This window comes from Ylistrum balloti, unplaced genomic scaffold (assembly GCF_031769215.1).
Source record: "Ylistrum balloti isolate Yb309-2 unplaced genomic scaffold, AGI_CSIRO_Ybal_v1 Utg369850, whole genome shotgun sequence".
NCBI classification, from domain to species: Eukaryota; Metazoa; Mollusca; class Bivalvia; order Pectinida; family Pectinidae; genus Ylistrum; species Ylistrum balloti.
Window position 1 is genome coordinate 414,159 of NW_026782003.1, and position 15,899 is coordinate 430,057.

The window sequence follows — 15,899 nt, forward strand, 5'->3', positions numbered from 1 at the left end:
GTACCTATATAACTGTACTGTTGTCACTGTACACAGATACATACCGGGTACCTATATAACTGTACTGTTGTCACTGTACACAGATATACACCGTGTACCTGTATAACTGTACTGTTGTCACTGTACACAAAGGGTACCTATATCACTGTACTGTTGTCACTGTACACAAAGGGTACCTATATTACTGTACTGTTGTCACTGTACACAAAGGGTACCTATATAACTGTACTGTTGTCACTGTACACAAAGGGTACCTATATAACTGTACTGTTGTCACTGTACACAAAGGGTACCTATATAACTGTACTGTTGTCACTGTACACACCGGGTACCTATATAACTGTACTGTTGTCACTGTACACACCGGGTACCTATATAACTGTACTGTTGTCACTGTACACAGATATAAACCGTGTACCTATATAACTGTACTGTTGTCACTGTACACAGATACACACCGTATACCTATATAACTGTACTGTTGTCACTGTACACACCGGGTACCTATATAACTGTACTGTTGTCACTGTACACAGATATAAACCGTGTACCTATATAACTGTACTGTTGTCACTGTACACAGATACACACCGGGTACCTATATAACTGTACTGTTGTCACTGTACACACCGGGTACCTATATAACTGTACTGTTGTCACTGTACACACCGGGTACCTATATAACTGTACTGTTGTCACTGTACACACCGTGTACCTATATAACTGTACTGTTGTCGCTGTACACAGATACATACCGGGTACCTATATAACTGTACTGTTGTCACTGTACACACTGGGTACCTACATAACTGTACTGTTGTCACTGTACACAGATATACACCGGGTACCTATATAACTGTACTGTTGTCACTGTACACAGATACACACCTGGTACCTATATAACTGTACTGTTGTCACTGTACACAGATATACACCTGGTACCTATATAACTGTACTGTTGTCACTGTACACAGATATACACCGTGTACCTATATAACTGTACTGTTGTCACTGTACACAGATATACACCGGGTACCTATATAACTGTACTGTTGTCACTGTACACTGATATATACCGTGTACCTATATAACTGTACTGTTGTCACTATGGAGATATATGTATATTTGATATACATGGCATAAACAATAGTGATATTTAAGGTAGCTGAACACTGATATGCTTATCTCAATTATTTACTTTCTGATATGTTTAATGTTTTCTTTTAATTTTGTTTTCGATGAATGGTGTTTCCTTCTATTTTTACTATTAATTGATTTTAATTGAACATTATTAATTCACATCCAGGTTAGTTTCATTGGTCATCTTCTGCCGATGTATTGTATTCAAACCGTGCAGGTCGTAAATTCCGTAATTTGAATGTCACGACGAATTGTCTGTGGAGGTAAGCCATTCAGCAATGTATAAGAAAATTTCTTCGAGAACGTTTCAATTAGGAAAGGCAATTTTTCTTCGGTGAAACAGAAAGAATATTGAGGATTACTGCTAAAAATCACCTCTTGATTGGAAACAGTAGATGAATCACAGAAGATCTTTAGATCTTGACAGGAACGTTTTCAAAAATGTGCGCAATTGCCAAGGAAGTGAGTATAACCATTTTTTCGCTATTGCAACTTGATTAATACGTTCAAGAAAGTGTTATATTTTTTATACAACTAATTTAAAACGTCACAGAAATTAGGAAATAATTTCACTTTTAGATGAGTGTCGATGACGGAATAGGACGAGGGATATGAGTACATGTAACCGAGGCGAATCCTCTCTGATTTCTATGGCCACCATAACTATACATCGTGCTAACTGTAGCCGTTTCTCTGGATATTTTGACTTTCTGTCTATCTCTTTTCATAAAAGTCTTGAGTCGATGAACAAGCCAGAATGGATAGATTGGACAATTCGTTATAGGCGACATTGATAGCCTGCAAAATGGTTAAATAAATCACTCGAAATACGCACCAAAGAAAAAGAACAAAGTTTTGAAACTTTCAAATGAAAATTAGAAAAAAAGACAGTGTAGTAGTTTAAAACGACTATATATTGTAAAAGTTTACATCGCCGTTACTATTACCTGCACATATTAAACAGGTTTCGTCCAGGTTTGTCAAATGCGAGTGTTCCACAGACAGTTTTGTTCATGATAACCTTATAAGGTTAACCTGTTTTAGAACAGACGTCACAGCTGTTGAATTGGAGACAGGTATATATAAAAACCTGATCGAAATTATCCACGTCTGTGGCTAGGCCGGGAATCATTTTACAGCCCGTTAACATGTCAATAAGAGTCTCAGTGAACTGTATCTCTGGAGTAATATGTTTTAAGGACATACAGCACGCTATTTACACTCTCAGATCACACAATATGACTTACGTAACAACGCTGTCCAAAGAATATAATATGATTGTTCGAATACAATTATAATGTTATGTAACACTACTAATCTGATAGTTCGAGTTACTGGCGCAGGATTTCGATCTGGATGTCTGTTAACGGGAGCACATATTATCATTACAAATGTGCATACATTCCAGCGCACAGAACTACTGCAATTGTTTCGTACAGTTTTTGCATTTCATGATCCACATCATATCCACAATTAATATCTATTGTTTTCCGTAAATAAAATATAGTAAAAAGCTAAGCAAAATTCAAAACTAGGACTGCAATCGTGCTTGTAAATTCCGCAATTTAAACATATGTCATTAATCAAAGACCAAACATATTTAAATATATCCTATCTACCCCAACCGAATCTAAAACTGACAAACCATAAAACGACCAACAGCAATGTGGAACAGATTCCAACATGGCCGCATGTCGCTATAGCATCTATTAATGAACTGACCATTGCTTCCGATACGAAACCTGTAAGGTCTACCTACTTCGGGTTACGGCATACTTACTCCATGCCAGACAACTGTCTTCGCTTAAGGTTAGCCATTAGTTGTGATATAAACGATAAAAGATATCCTCTCCAAATAAACTTTGTAAGTTTTAGGTCATTCACCTGTTACGAGAACACAGCCCAAACCAAACATTGTTAGTGTCTAGTTCACTCACCTGTTACGAGAACACAGCCCAAACCAAACATTGTTAGTGTCTAGTTCACTCACCTGTTACGAGAACACAGCCCAAACCAAACATTGTTAGTGTCTAGTTCACTCACCTGTTACGAGAACACAACCCCCACCAAACATTGTAAGTGTTTAGTTCACTCACCTGTTACGATAACACAACCCGACCAAACATTGTTAGTGTTTAGTTCAATCACCTGTTACGATAACACAACCCCCACCAAACATTGTAAGTGTTTAGTTCACTCACCTGTTACGATAACACAACCCGACCAAACATTGTTAGTGTTTAGTTCAATCACCTGTTACGATAACACAACCCGACCAGACATTGTTAATGCCTAGCTCCATCAACTATTACGATCACACAGCAATGCCTAGATCCATCCACTATTACGATAACACAACCTCAACCAGACATTGTTAATGCCTAGCTCCATCAACTATTATGATAACACAGCCCCAACCAGACATTGTTAATGTCTAGCACCATCAACTATTACGATAACACAGCCCCCACCAGACATTGTTAATGTCTAGCACAATCAACTATTACGATAACACAACCCCCACCAGACATTGTAAGTGTCTAGCACCATCAATTATTACGATAACACAACCCCCACCAGACATTATTAATGTCTAGCACCATCAACTATTAAAATAACAGAGCCCCCACCAGACATTGTTAATGCCTAGCTCCATCAACTATTACGATTACACAACCCCCACCAGACATTGTTAATGCCTAGCTCCATCAACTATTACGATAACACAGCCCCCACCAGACATTGTTAATGCCTAGCACCATCAACTATTACGATAACACAGCCCCCACCAGACATTGTAAGTGTCTAGCTCCATCAACTATTACGATAACACAGCCCCCACCAGACATTAGTACAGGGAAGTTTTATCAACAATGTCAGTGCATCGATCTTCATTGTGTTATGCATAACTTGTGTATAGTGTAAATATGTGTAATTGATGAAGAAACTAGTTCGGACTAATATTCCCAGCCTACACTGTTTACATACGTAAGCACCCTCAAGAGGTAGTTGATACCACTTGTCAATGACCTTTTAATAGTTATAACACTTGCACTTCCAAGAAGACCACGAGGAAGAAAAAATCAGCTTAACATTAATGTCCCTACATGGATTGGCTGACTATCGGATTGGAACATTCCACTTCCTGGCTACACAAGGAACTCACAGTAATGTGTTCTACATACACCTGAGGTGAAAGGGTTGACCCCCCCCCCTCAATCTGTGGACTATAAAATGACGACTTTATCAATTGTGTAATAAATACATATGTATAACTGGGTTATTTGAATACCTTTACAATCCAATATTCTTCTGATTTTTTAACACAATTTGACAACTGGATCTCATTGTTGCACAAATTGTTAGGTCTCAACATCATGGAACGATAGATGAGATAGCCTAGGGGATAAACAAACAAAACGAGTATTGACGGATGTGGCAAAGTAAATTTCTATATATCTATTTCAGTTTAGTTGATTCATTTAGTCAAGCAGTTGGTAACAGAAGTTATCTTTTCCTGGTTCTTGGAACCATAATAAGAGCATGTGATCTGAGGTAAATTCATGTACACTAGCCATATATTCATTTTGTCAGTTATTGAATAATGTCTTCTGCTCTCGGGCAAAAACTTTTTGAAGTTTTGAAGAACATAATAATCACAGATTTTGAAATATTGCATTCAAGACGGACATGGACATAGACAAGTTTGTGAAAAAGTGACTTTGTAGCCTTTCCTGCCAACCTAGAGTCTGCAACTCGTAAGTAGACATAAGGAACTAACTGAAATACTTCCTTATTGTATCTATTGAAACACTTATGATGCCTATCTGATCCCGAATCTCGACATTAACTATTTTGTTGCTGTGTCGCCCTTGAAAGTAACACGACCAGTACGTGGACATGTTTACGACTCTTCGCTAAGCTGTTGTAAATATCGACTTCACATTGTTACAGTGATGCACTAAATGTTTTAAGTATTATATTGTTGTTACTCTAGAGAACGCCTATTGTAGATATGTCCTCTAGAGTCTATCGAGAGAACAGCGTCGTCTTGCAGTCCTCTAAAGTACACACTGCAGGCTACACAGGAACCACCTCTTGTAAAAAGCATCACCTTGTAATTCCTTTAAAGGGTGTCTCCTTATTCAAGTCCCTTCTGACGACACCTTATTGTTCCTGTCGCAAGTTCCGCTAGAGGTTATGTTGTCAGTCTCATTGAAAGTTCTCTTGAAGACAGTCTCTTGTTACAAGTCCTCTTTGAGGACACTGTCTTCTTCATCTGAGTCAATTCCCTCTGGAAGGCACTAGATTGCTGTCTTTCCAGAAGACATCTTCTATTTGAAGGTCCCTCTGAAGGATAGATCTAGTTCTAAGTATATGTGCATCTAAAGAACAGTCTTGCAAGTCCATCTAGAGGACGCTCTTTTTTTTGTAAATCAAAAATAGAGGACTCTCTTGATGTACATCCATGTAGTGGAAGCTTTTAATTTTTTGGTAGTATCTTTTGAGCACATGCATTTGTATATGTATCTCTGGAAGTCAACCCCTTGATCAAAGTCTCTGTAGAGGACATTACTTGTAAGTCCCTCTAAAGGACATGGTCTTGTTGTAAGTCCCTTTAAATGACATGGTCTTGTTGTAAGTCCCTTTAGAGGACCCTTTGGGTCTGCTGACCTAAAAAAAAATTGCAATTTGCCATATTGATACAAACTTTCATGCACTCCTCCAAAAGATGCTTCTGATGAAATTTGGTGAAAAATAGTTCAGTTGATCAAGACTAGTAAGGATTTTCAATAAAAAGTTGATAAATGCTGGATGCCTAATTGATGATGGGATGCCATTTCCTTTTACACATATATAGTCAATAGTATCAGTTTGAGACACATTATTAAAGCAAGTTTTCATATTTGACTCGCAACAGCAGATGTCTTTTCACAGAATTCACAGTTTTGTGGTTATATTTCAACTATAGTATAAATTAACACATACTAAATGTGTAAAGTGGCCATCTGCCTTATTATGGGAGTATTTCAGACTTTCATAATAACAAATATTTTGAATGGTTGTAGAAAACATCTTCATGAAAGTGTACCTGTGATGAGAAGGTGAGAAGTGTAGGTATAACTCATTAACCTGTCATATAGAACCTAATTTAACGAATAGAAAAGTTCTAATTTTGAACATTGCAATCCAGGGATAAATAGGTATGTAAATGTAGAATTTGGAAATGTTTTAAGGTCCTTCCATTAGACTGGGATAAATGTTTTTTAACTAGTGTCTAATCTTTGTCGTAAGATTACATGGTAAATAAGACACAACTTATTTAAGTGTCTGTACTTAATGGCAAAAATATGTTATGGTCAAATTTAGGCATTCAAAGTTTTGACACCAAATGATGAAATTTGCACACGGCAAAATAAACTTGTTATACAATAAGAACATATATTTATGTCTATAGATATAAATTGGAGGTTTTAATACGGCCTCCAAGAATTGAATTTTGGATGCTGCATAAAAACAATCAAACGCCTAAATATATTTTCATTTTATTGATGACACCAACATCTTTGGATCTTTTTGTTTTTGTTGAAAGCTTTGCAACTTAATCAGAGACAAGGCATACAATCCATGTAAAAGAACAATACAAATATAGAAGTATACATGTATATAATATACAAACACAATTACACACGTCTTGACAATAGAGCTCATCCAAAACATCCACTGGACCCAATCATGGAGTCATCACTGTTATAAAGTCACTGGTGTCATAACAAAAATAATTTCTTAACCAAGACATTAAGTGAATAGCTTTACCTGCTTATAACATCAATACTGATTTCTTTAATGCATATCGCCATTTCTGACCTATAATGATAGCTCATTTCACACCATTGCTCAATTTTCACTGTAAAACTGTTACGCTTTCCCTGTCTCTTGTATTATATTCATTTTGTTTCTACATTAAACGACTTGCTCTGTTTTAAATTTCTAAGGTTTAAACCAATCCTTCAAACTTATTTTCCATTCCATTGGAAAAAAAGCACATTATTTAAAGTAATAGTTTGTTAGTATGAAATGCCACAGTAAGTTCACCAAGCAACATGTAGCATACAAAACTGTAAAATACAAAGGCATCTGATACGACTGCTATATCTGTTGTAGACTGGTAGATCTTTGATCACAAAGGCAGTGAAAGAGAGATGACAAATAACGTGATTGCACATGGCTTCTCCCAAAACATGGTGCTCGTATATATAAGATTTGGCGGTCAACTGAGTTTACATCCTGGAAGCATCATATTAATGTTGGACAACATCATGACAAAAAGTATTCCTCTAGGAATGTTACAACGAAGGGAGAGGTCAAGGTTATGACCTCAATCACTCTGTTTGGACAAGGCCATCAAAGTAAAGTTGACCTCTGTAGGGTCACGTTCCATGAACTTCTTTACAACAACGACAGCATCCTGAAAATAGAAAAATAGACAACTTATGTCTGGATACTAGTTGAAGACTTTTAATGGCCATTAATACAAAGAAGAGATCCCTTTTAAAAAGATGATTTCCAACATTTTAAAAATATTTATGTCTCTCAACAGTAAATAAATAATACACAAACAATCAACATAGCCTCAAACCAATGTAATAATGACTGTATGGAATTGTTAAGTACTATGTTGTTACATAATGAAGAAATTTGGGATCAAATTCTTATGTTAAACAAGATATCTCCATAGGAACTTTGAGCCCACCAAAGTTTCACCTTTATTTCTAAAATGTGGAATTTTTCCTGCCTTGTCTATTCTTTCCTGTGTTCTTGCTCCTAGGTGTAAGAAATTTGAAAATTCCTCTAAAGAAATAATGATAATGATATTTAATTGTCAAATCCATGGGTGTCAGCCATTTTGTTTTTCTGATCAGTCCCAAAACCAAACAGTACAACATGGGACCAAGGCACACCTACATACGATACCTGAGAAAGATCCATTTTGTATGTCTCCAAAATTAGGATACAACAAACCTTTATCGTAAACATCCAAGGTAGCTATCAGTTCACTTTTTCTGTTTTCCTGATCAGCCCCAAAATTATAAGGACATAACTAAGTATGGACCATGTGGAACGTACATTAGAAATTTGAGAAAGATCCATCTCATCTTTCTGAAGAAATAATGAGAATTGTTTATGGATGAACTAGGGACGAAAGGTGTTTTGAATAGCCCAACATCATCCACCATCAGATATGGTGGGCTAAACAGAATTATATGGAAAATAAAGAGGCATTTTCAAGTTATTAATGGGATGAAAGTATATACATTGTATATACTTTATTTCTTGATTAAATACCATATATTTCATTGAGCAGAGTGGAAACTGCAAAATATTTATAAAAAAATAAAATAAAAGAAAACTACCCAAAGCAATGAAATATAAATATTATTCATCAAGAAACAAGGAATATTTGATATTTAAAACATTTTTCTCACCTTTCACTGATGAAAGATTGAATATGCTTTATTGAGTGTGCTTACAATACATTGCAGTCTAACACACTCTAATAGTTCAACAGTGGGCTGGATCAGAACAATGAAGTTATCTTCCATATCAAATGGCTAAAATTTCACGATCTCTACCAGAGTTGTTGTTTCTGAAAAGTACCCTGATGCACGTTGGGAGAAATTGATATCTTTGTTACAAGTACTATTATCTAATTGGTCAAAAATAAATAATCTTTTCTTTTTCACTCATTGAAAATATCACTTATATCTTTTCCTAGAAACCTTTTATTTCATTGTGAAAAAAGTACAACATATTTCACTATTGATAATAAAAGATCAGATCAAGACAATACGACATTTTTTTTTTCATTATTACGTAATTATATCTTCACCATATTTCAAGGCTGTTTTTATAGATCATTAATTCAGTGTGTCCAATACTATGTTATCAGTAGGCACAGTAATCTGACATCTCAGAATCCTGGGGATCACATTCACTGACTGATTAGATAAGATCATAAGGGATTCATTAGTTTACCTAATGTTATTTAGAGGCTTTTGGTGGTTATCAAGACACAAATATTACATAAATTACATCACATACATAGAACATGAAACAAATATAAAGTTATAAACTTAAATTAAGAAAATGGTGGTGTAAATTTAGTTGTCTTGGTAATCCCTTTGAACGATGAATATATGCAAAGATTTGGTTTTCAACATCACCATTTTGACAGGTATTGTAATTGTGTTGTCACTGGTGTAAATTATCATGTGGGTGTATTCAGTGTAAAACATGGAGATCATTTGATAAAATGCAAATGTTTTACACAATAAATAGCCAATGTCTGGGGCAACATGTATATGTATAAGCATATCCTTAATTTCCATCACGTTTCCTAGAATTTGAATTTTAACCGAGACAGAGGTCAGGAGAAACACCTGAGCTACACAACAATAGCTGAGGTCATAACAATACTCTCTATTCTATCCTATACATTTTTTAAAAATAAGAGTTGTGTAAAATGAAATCTGAAATGTAATATTTATAAAGAAAAAGCACAAAGAAACAAGTTATCTTAAATCACAAAGAAACAAAGGAATTAAAAAAAAAAAACCTCTTTGAGTAGAAAGTGCATATGTCAGTCAACAGTGTGCCTTATAGTCAGTTACATAACAAACTGTATCACTTTCATGTGAACTTTTAAAGTACAGCCAATCATGTTGTAACTGATAATAAAAACTGACTAGCCATGTTGTTCAATAAACTGTCTTGCACCGGCTTATTCATTTCCATTATCCAAAAATAGTTTACACTACATTATAGTTTCAAGCTTGAATGAACTGAACTTTATGGGGTATAAAATTGTTGGCATTTTCACCTGGATAGTTTTATGTATAACACAATGTCCATTTACCCATTTACCCTTGTAACAAGACATTACTAATATCAATTGTATTGTTGAAATCCCATTCAGCAGAAATCCAATACTTATGTCAGGTATATAATTTAAAGTATGAATTACTTTTGCATGAACAAACAATATAAGTTACTGGTATATTCTCATATTTCCCCAAATCCTATGACCTTAATAATTATCATGATTCACATGACAAGAAGTCCCTTCACCAATGACTAAGGATCAATGTATTATGAAGACAACTTATTAAATTAAATCCGTTATTTGGAATTTTGGGTTACTATAATTAGGGGGATAATTTGCTTTTAGAATACCCCCCAGTGAGTTCTCAGAGAACTAGTTCACCTTGAAGTTGTTTTGAACATTTGGCTAAAGTTTGATATTTAGTTGGTATAAACAGCATATTTGTGGTTTGGAACAGGAAATAGAAACCACAGCTCCGTCAAGGCCTGCTAGTTCCCAGGGCTTGGGACAAAGAAATCCCTGGTTGTCAGGGGGTCCTTGTCATCTGCAAATCTCCCTTGCTTACAAACGAAGTATTACTGATAGCCTGGTCAACAATTTGATAACATAAATTACACTGATTTAAATGTGATTTGATGGCAGCTGTACACTGCTGGAACTATAGATAAATGTAAATTAGAGTTGGAATCTAAGTGGATTTTATGGATAAACTGATGTGACATATAAGGACCTGGTTTTTCCAGAATTTTTTAAACACAGGAAAGATTTTATAAATAGCTTCAGGTGATAGGTGTTCTATAAGGAACAATGAGTAGCTCACCGACTTTAGTTATCTGTAAGAGCCTTGTGAGGTACAAACCTACTCTGTGGTTTTTAATATTCATAAGATCATAAAATAACCTTAAGGACATTTTTAACAATGATATCTATAATGTAGTTGTACTATTGTACAACACCCCATACACCTGGTGCAAGTTGTCAGGAAAAATTCTTTGGTAAAGTTCATCATTTGTTATACAAATACTAAAAACTCAACACTTTATTTCATCACATCATCTTTGAAAACTGTTTAGAACAATACGTTCATATTTTTAATTGGAAATATTTATAATTTTATGACACACTGGATTTGATTAGAAATGAAAACTTTTGTGAGTGGAAGCACAATTTTTGATGGATGGGTTTGTTTTTCTAGAGTTTAATGACCCGTAAACAATCTAATTTGCCCAAGGTGAAATACCAATGGTATATCAACAGACCCATATGTTGAACACTATTTAAAAAAGCCTGCCTGAACTAGTCATAATAATCACCACCATGTAAATTCCAATCTCAGAAAATTATCCTTCAAAAATGACAAAATTGCACATTTCCAACCCCGGAACTCAATAAATGCTTCTTATAGGCTTAAGTTATGCTTTAGCGCTAACAATAGGAAATTTAGGCATTTCAAGTCACGGGTATTCTACAGATCAATATTTTGTAACCTGTAGCTATCTTTTTACTGATAAAAACATGTATGTAAACTTAACTTACAAAAATTGCGTAACAAGCAGGGCAACATGCATAAAAATGTAGAAGTCATTGCCCTTATCTTGTCAATCATTTTTTATCTTTATTTTCCATATGAAAGACTTGCTATCATTTAATCCATCCAGACAGAAAAAAAACAGGTACCATTGTATATAATATGGCCAACTCAGACATGCAAAAACAGTATGTAATGATATACGACCAAGTCCATGTAAAATGCATGCCTGTACATTGTGTATGAGATCGACAAACACTTTGGAATTTCCTGTTCTAGACATTTCTGTTCTTTAGAGACATATTGCTGATCCATCACATTCCTACAAGTCAACCCTTTTAAAAGCTTATTGTGATCTATTTTTACCACAGATGAGTGTACTGGTATACTGCACAGACATGGTTATATTGAAATCCTTTACTATAAATAGTCAAAGTGCCCATAATCTTCACCATGAAGTAGTAGACACAGCTTCTCTTTGATAGCGATTCATGCTCTAAACATTGTGGAGACAAATACTTTTCTTCTATGCAACATGCACCAATAAGAAATAGAAGTCTTGCTTGTATGATAAAGCAAAACAAAATTTAATGTTGTTGAAAGGTTTAAACAAGTGATCCTAAAGGGATCTGGGCACCCACCATTGTTTGATCTTTATTTTGTCTTTAAATATTGGATATTTCCCTTTTTTTCTACCTAATCTTTACTTTGTCTTTGCTCTTAATTACATAAAATTTTAAAATTCCTCTTAAGTAATAATTGGAACTGTTATCTTAAGGATAACTAATACCACCCCCACCCCTTGCCCCTTCAGATGCAAAGATCTCAAATTTCAACCAGTAAGAGGCCGCAATTTGCTTGGTATAGTTGTCATGACAATAAAATCTATACATTGATGTTTGACATCCCCTAATTAGCCTATCAATCACTTACAGAAAAAATTAGAGAATATGAAAATTTCAGCTACTCAGTGGCCACCATTTGCCTTAACATGGTTGTCATGGCAACTAAAAAAAAGGTATTTTTCGTCCCTTTATACCCCTATACATCAATTTTAGTCAAAATTAGATAATCTCTAAATTTTGACCAATCAGAGGCTAGTATTGTGTAGCAATAGTAACTGTTTCTCCCACACCTAATGTAACTATAGGTTGAAATCAGTTATACCATTTGACCATAGTCAAATAACAAAATCTGTTGAATGACCAATGAGTAATAGCCATTTATAGTAAACCTGTTCAGTTATCAGTAACCAAGGCAACCAAAATTTCTTGACAAAAATGCCAGGAAAAAAATCCCTGTATTTCATAATATATGTAAATATTCAACGAAAGTTTGAACCAATTTTCAAGTCAATTGGATGCCTGGAAAACACCTATTTCTCAAAATACACAGCTGGACAAAAAATTATGTTTATTTAATATATGAAAGGGGGATTATACTCTCTGAAAAGAGGGAAAAATGCAAAGTCACTTCGGGTGGGGACACATCTCCATATATGTACTGGCCATCCCTACAAAATTTAAAAACTGACTTGTAAAATTAGCCAATGCATAGCTGGACAAAGTTTGTCAACAGACAGATGAACAAGCTGATTCCAGTATTAAGCCTTCCAACTTCAATGACAGACCATGGACAAAGGACAATTTGAACAGATGGTCTGCTAAAAATGTCGAACACCACATGTAAGCAAGAAAAAAAAGCGATGTTCTGCTTGATTTGTGAAATACATTTGTGGATAAGCATCCATATAGATTCACAGTCACTATAAATGTAGACAGTCAGTAGAACAATCTGTTGTTTGTTAAACACCTTTATAGTTGTTAATGAATCAAGCTGTGAAATCTCCCTCCTCTGGTGTTTTCAATGTGGGAGATTTCCTGTGACATTCTCTTCAGGCATCTATTGTTTTCATTTACTCATTTTATAGAACAATTTTTTTTTGCTTTCTGTACCATCATTAAAGTTTACATAATTGAATTTATGTTGAGGTAACTTCATCTTGCTTCATAGAAAGTCTCTAGAGGAATGATGCAACACATTAAGAATTGATATGACACCATACAAAGCACTCCTGATATTCTTCAATGCTTTTAAGAGTGAAACCTTTCTAACCTGTTAGTTCATGGTGACAATTTATATCTAGCTTGCTTCCAAAAAAAAACAATAACAAAGGATGGGCATTGGTTATGATATTACTCAGCAGGTTTGTGAATAAGTGAGTCTGGTGTTTTCTTGATTATTTAGATAGCTTTCACTACAAAACACTACTGCTTCAACGCCCTGTGAAATTTAAATAAAAAGAAAAGAGAGACAAACACGAGAAAAATATCCTTACAAAAAATGTCTACTATCACACATGTAATCTCTTCTTATTGCAGGTAAAATTTACAAACACATCTAAAAGGAGAGATCTAAATAACTGGCATGTAAATGACAAACTCATTTTACCAACTGGAGCCAAAAATATTCAAAGATGAAGTCCGAAACGAAGCTGTAATTCCCAACAAATGACTTAAACCTATGGAAGTATTAATCAAGAAACAACTTGGAATGGTGAAGTTTAGAATTGTACCAGCCAAGAACATATAATTTCTCAAGGCCACTAATTAATGGAGAGGCATTGGAACAGCGACCAGTAACTGAGAACAATTCAATAGATAAACTAAGACAGGAGCTGACATTCAGTGATGCATCCTCTGACAGTATGTCCACCAGAAGTATGAGCAACACTAAATTATCAGAAAATAATTGTGGACTACAGGAAGCTGGCTCACACTTCAGAATCCAATGCCACAATATGCTTCAATGAGAAACAGTATTGAACATTCATATAAGAAACAAAAAAACTATTTTGATTAATTTCCATAAACTTGGACTTTTGAATTATGATTGATATTATTTTGCATATAAGAACACTGATATTATAATGATAAACTTTGTTTATTCTAAAACAATTGCAACGCAAGTTTTTCTACCTTGCATTAATCAGTCTTGTTGTCCTGGATGGAAGCGCGCAAGGGTCTTAATGTGGGAGGAAATTGGAATGCCCGTGGAAAACCCACCTGGTCGGGCAGGTAACCCCATACCTTTTCACTTCCTTTCTGGGAACTGAACCCTGGACGCCTAGGTGAAAGACAAGTGTGTTACCACTGTGCCACGCGACCACTCACTTGATATTTATCACATTTAAGAAACTATAATAATGTTACCTTCATGGGGTTTATCTGCCCTTACTACATAATCAATTTATAATAAGTTACAATAAAAATTGAACCCTAAAAGAGTACTTCAGGGATATGTAAAACCTATGCAAAATTGTCCTGATGAAGCCTGGACTGAAGGCAAAACTATTCGATGATAAAGTTGAGCGTTACACTGATTGGTGACACATGACCTGTAGCGATTACCTTTACCTTTCATAAATTTATACATTTTGTTAATTGCCCTGCATACCTTTTGGGTATCCAAGTTCATGTGCAGTGCCCAACTGAAGAACACACCCATCTGGTAACTGACCTTGGCTTTATATTCTAGTTTAATCCCTTGTCATTATGTTATATTTGTCATACACAACTGAAAAGTGTCAAATTCTACAAATGTCTAAAAGAGCTTGGCAGCAAACTGATCACATTAACATGACATTTTTGTCTTGAAGTTTTCCTCTCTAAATAACTTGTACTTACAGCTTACACTTTTCAATGTCTATCAAAAGTTTTCTCTCTTTAATCTTTTGCAATCTTTAAGTAATTTCATCTAAGCCAGAAAACCATCCAAAGCAAATGATTTCTGTGTAGCTGGCACTATTTACAGACAAGAATTCCATGGAATTGCCTGCCCAGAAAAGTTCCTGGAGATGAGTTTTATGGAACAATAAATTGTCAATTTGTTTGAGATGTGATGAGTAAACTTGCAGATAAATGTATAGTGGTCGAAGGGAACTGAATTCTGAGGATAGATTTTCCTTATTAATACAACATATAATGTTTTTATTTTAATTCTAATTTCTAAAGATAGCGAAAGATATGAAAATATTAATTTGCAATGATTTCCATGTACAGCGTATCAATATTTGTAATGTGAAGATGAGCATTTGCTATACATGTTAAATTAAATGTATAAAGCAAGGAAATAAATGTCATTTGCAGTACATTGTACATAGATTTCTCCAAATATTGACCAAACTCTGTATTAAAACTACATATAATGTTATGCAGAAAAAAAAACATTTTGAGGATTTGATTTTTATTTCTTCAAGGGGGTACTTACAAAAACCAAAAATGAATGCAGAACATGCATTATATTTAGATAAGAATTATTATAGTACAAATTAAAACCAAATGCAAA

General features: G+C 34.7%; 1 protein-coding gene across 1 annotated transcript in view; it reads right to left on the reverse strand.

Moving 5' to 3' along the window:
- Window positions 1-6,674: 6,674 nt before the first annotated feature.
- LOC132545558 (ubiquitin carboxyl-terminal hydrolase isozyme L3-like) overlaps window positions 6,675-15,899 on the reverse strand; it is a 48,181-nt gene continuing 38,956 nt past the window's right edge. Inside the window, exon 7 of the mRNA XM_060209245.1 lies at window positions 6,675-7,609. Within this exon, the coding sequence (XP_060065228.1) occupies window positions 7,520-7,609 (90 nt within the window). The 3' untranslated portion in view covers window positions 6,675-7,519. The remainder of the gene's footprint in view (window positions 7,610-15,899) is intronic.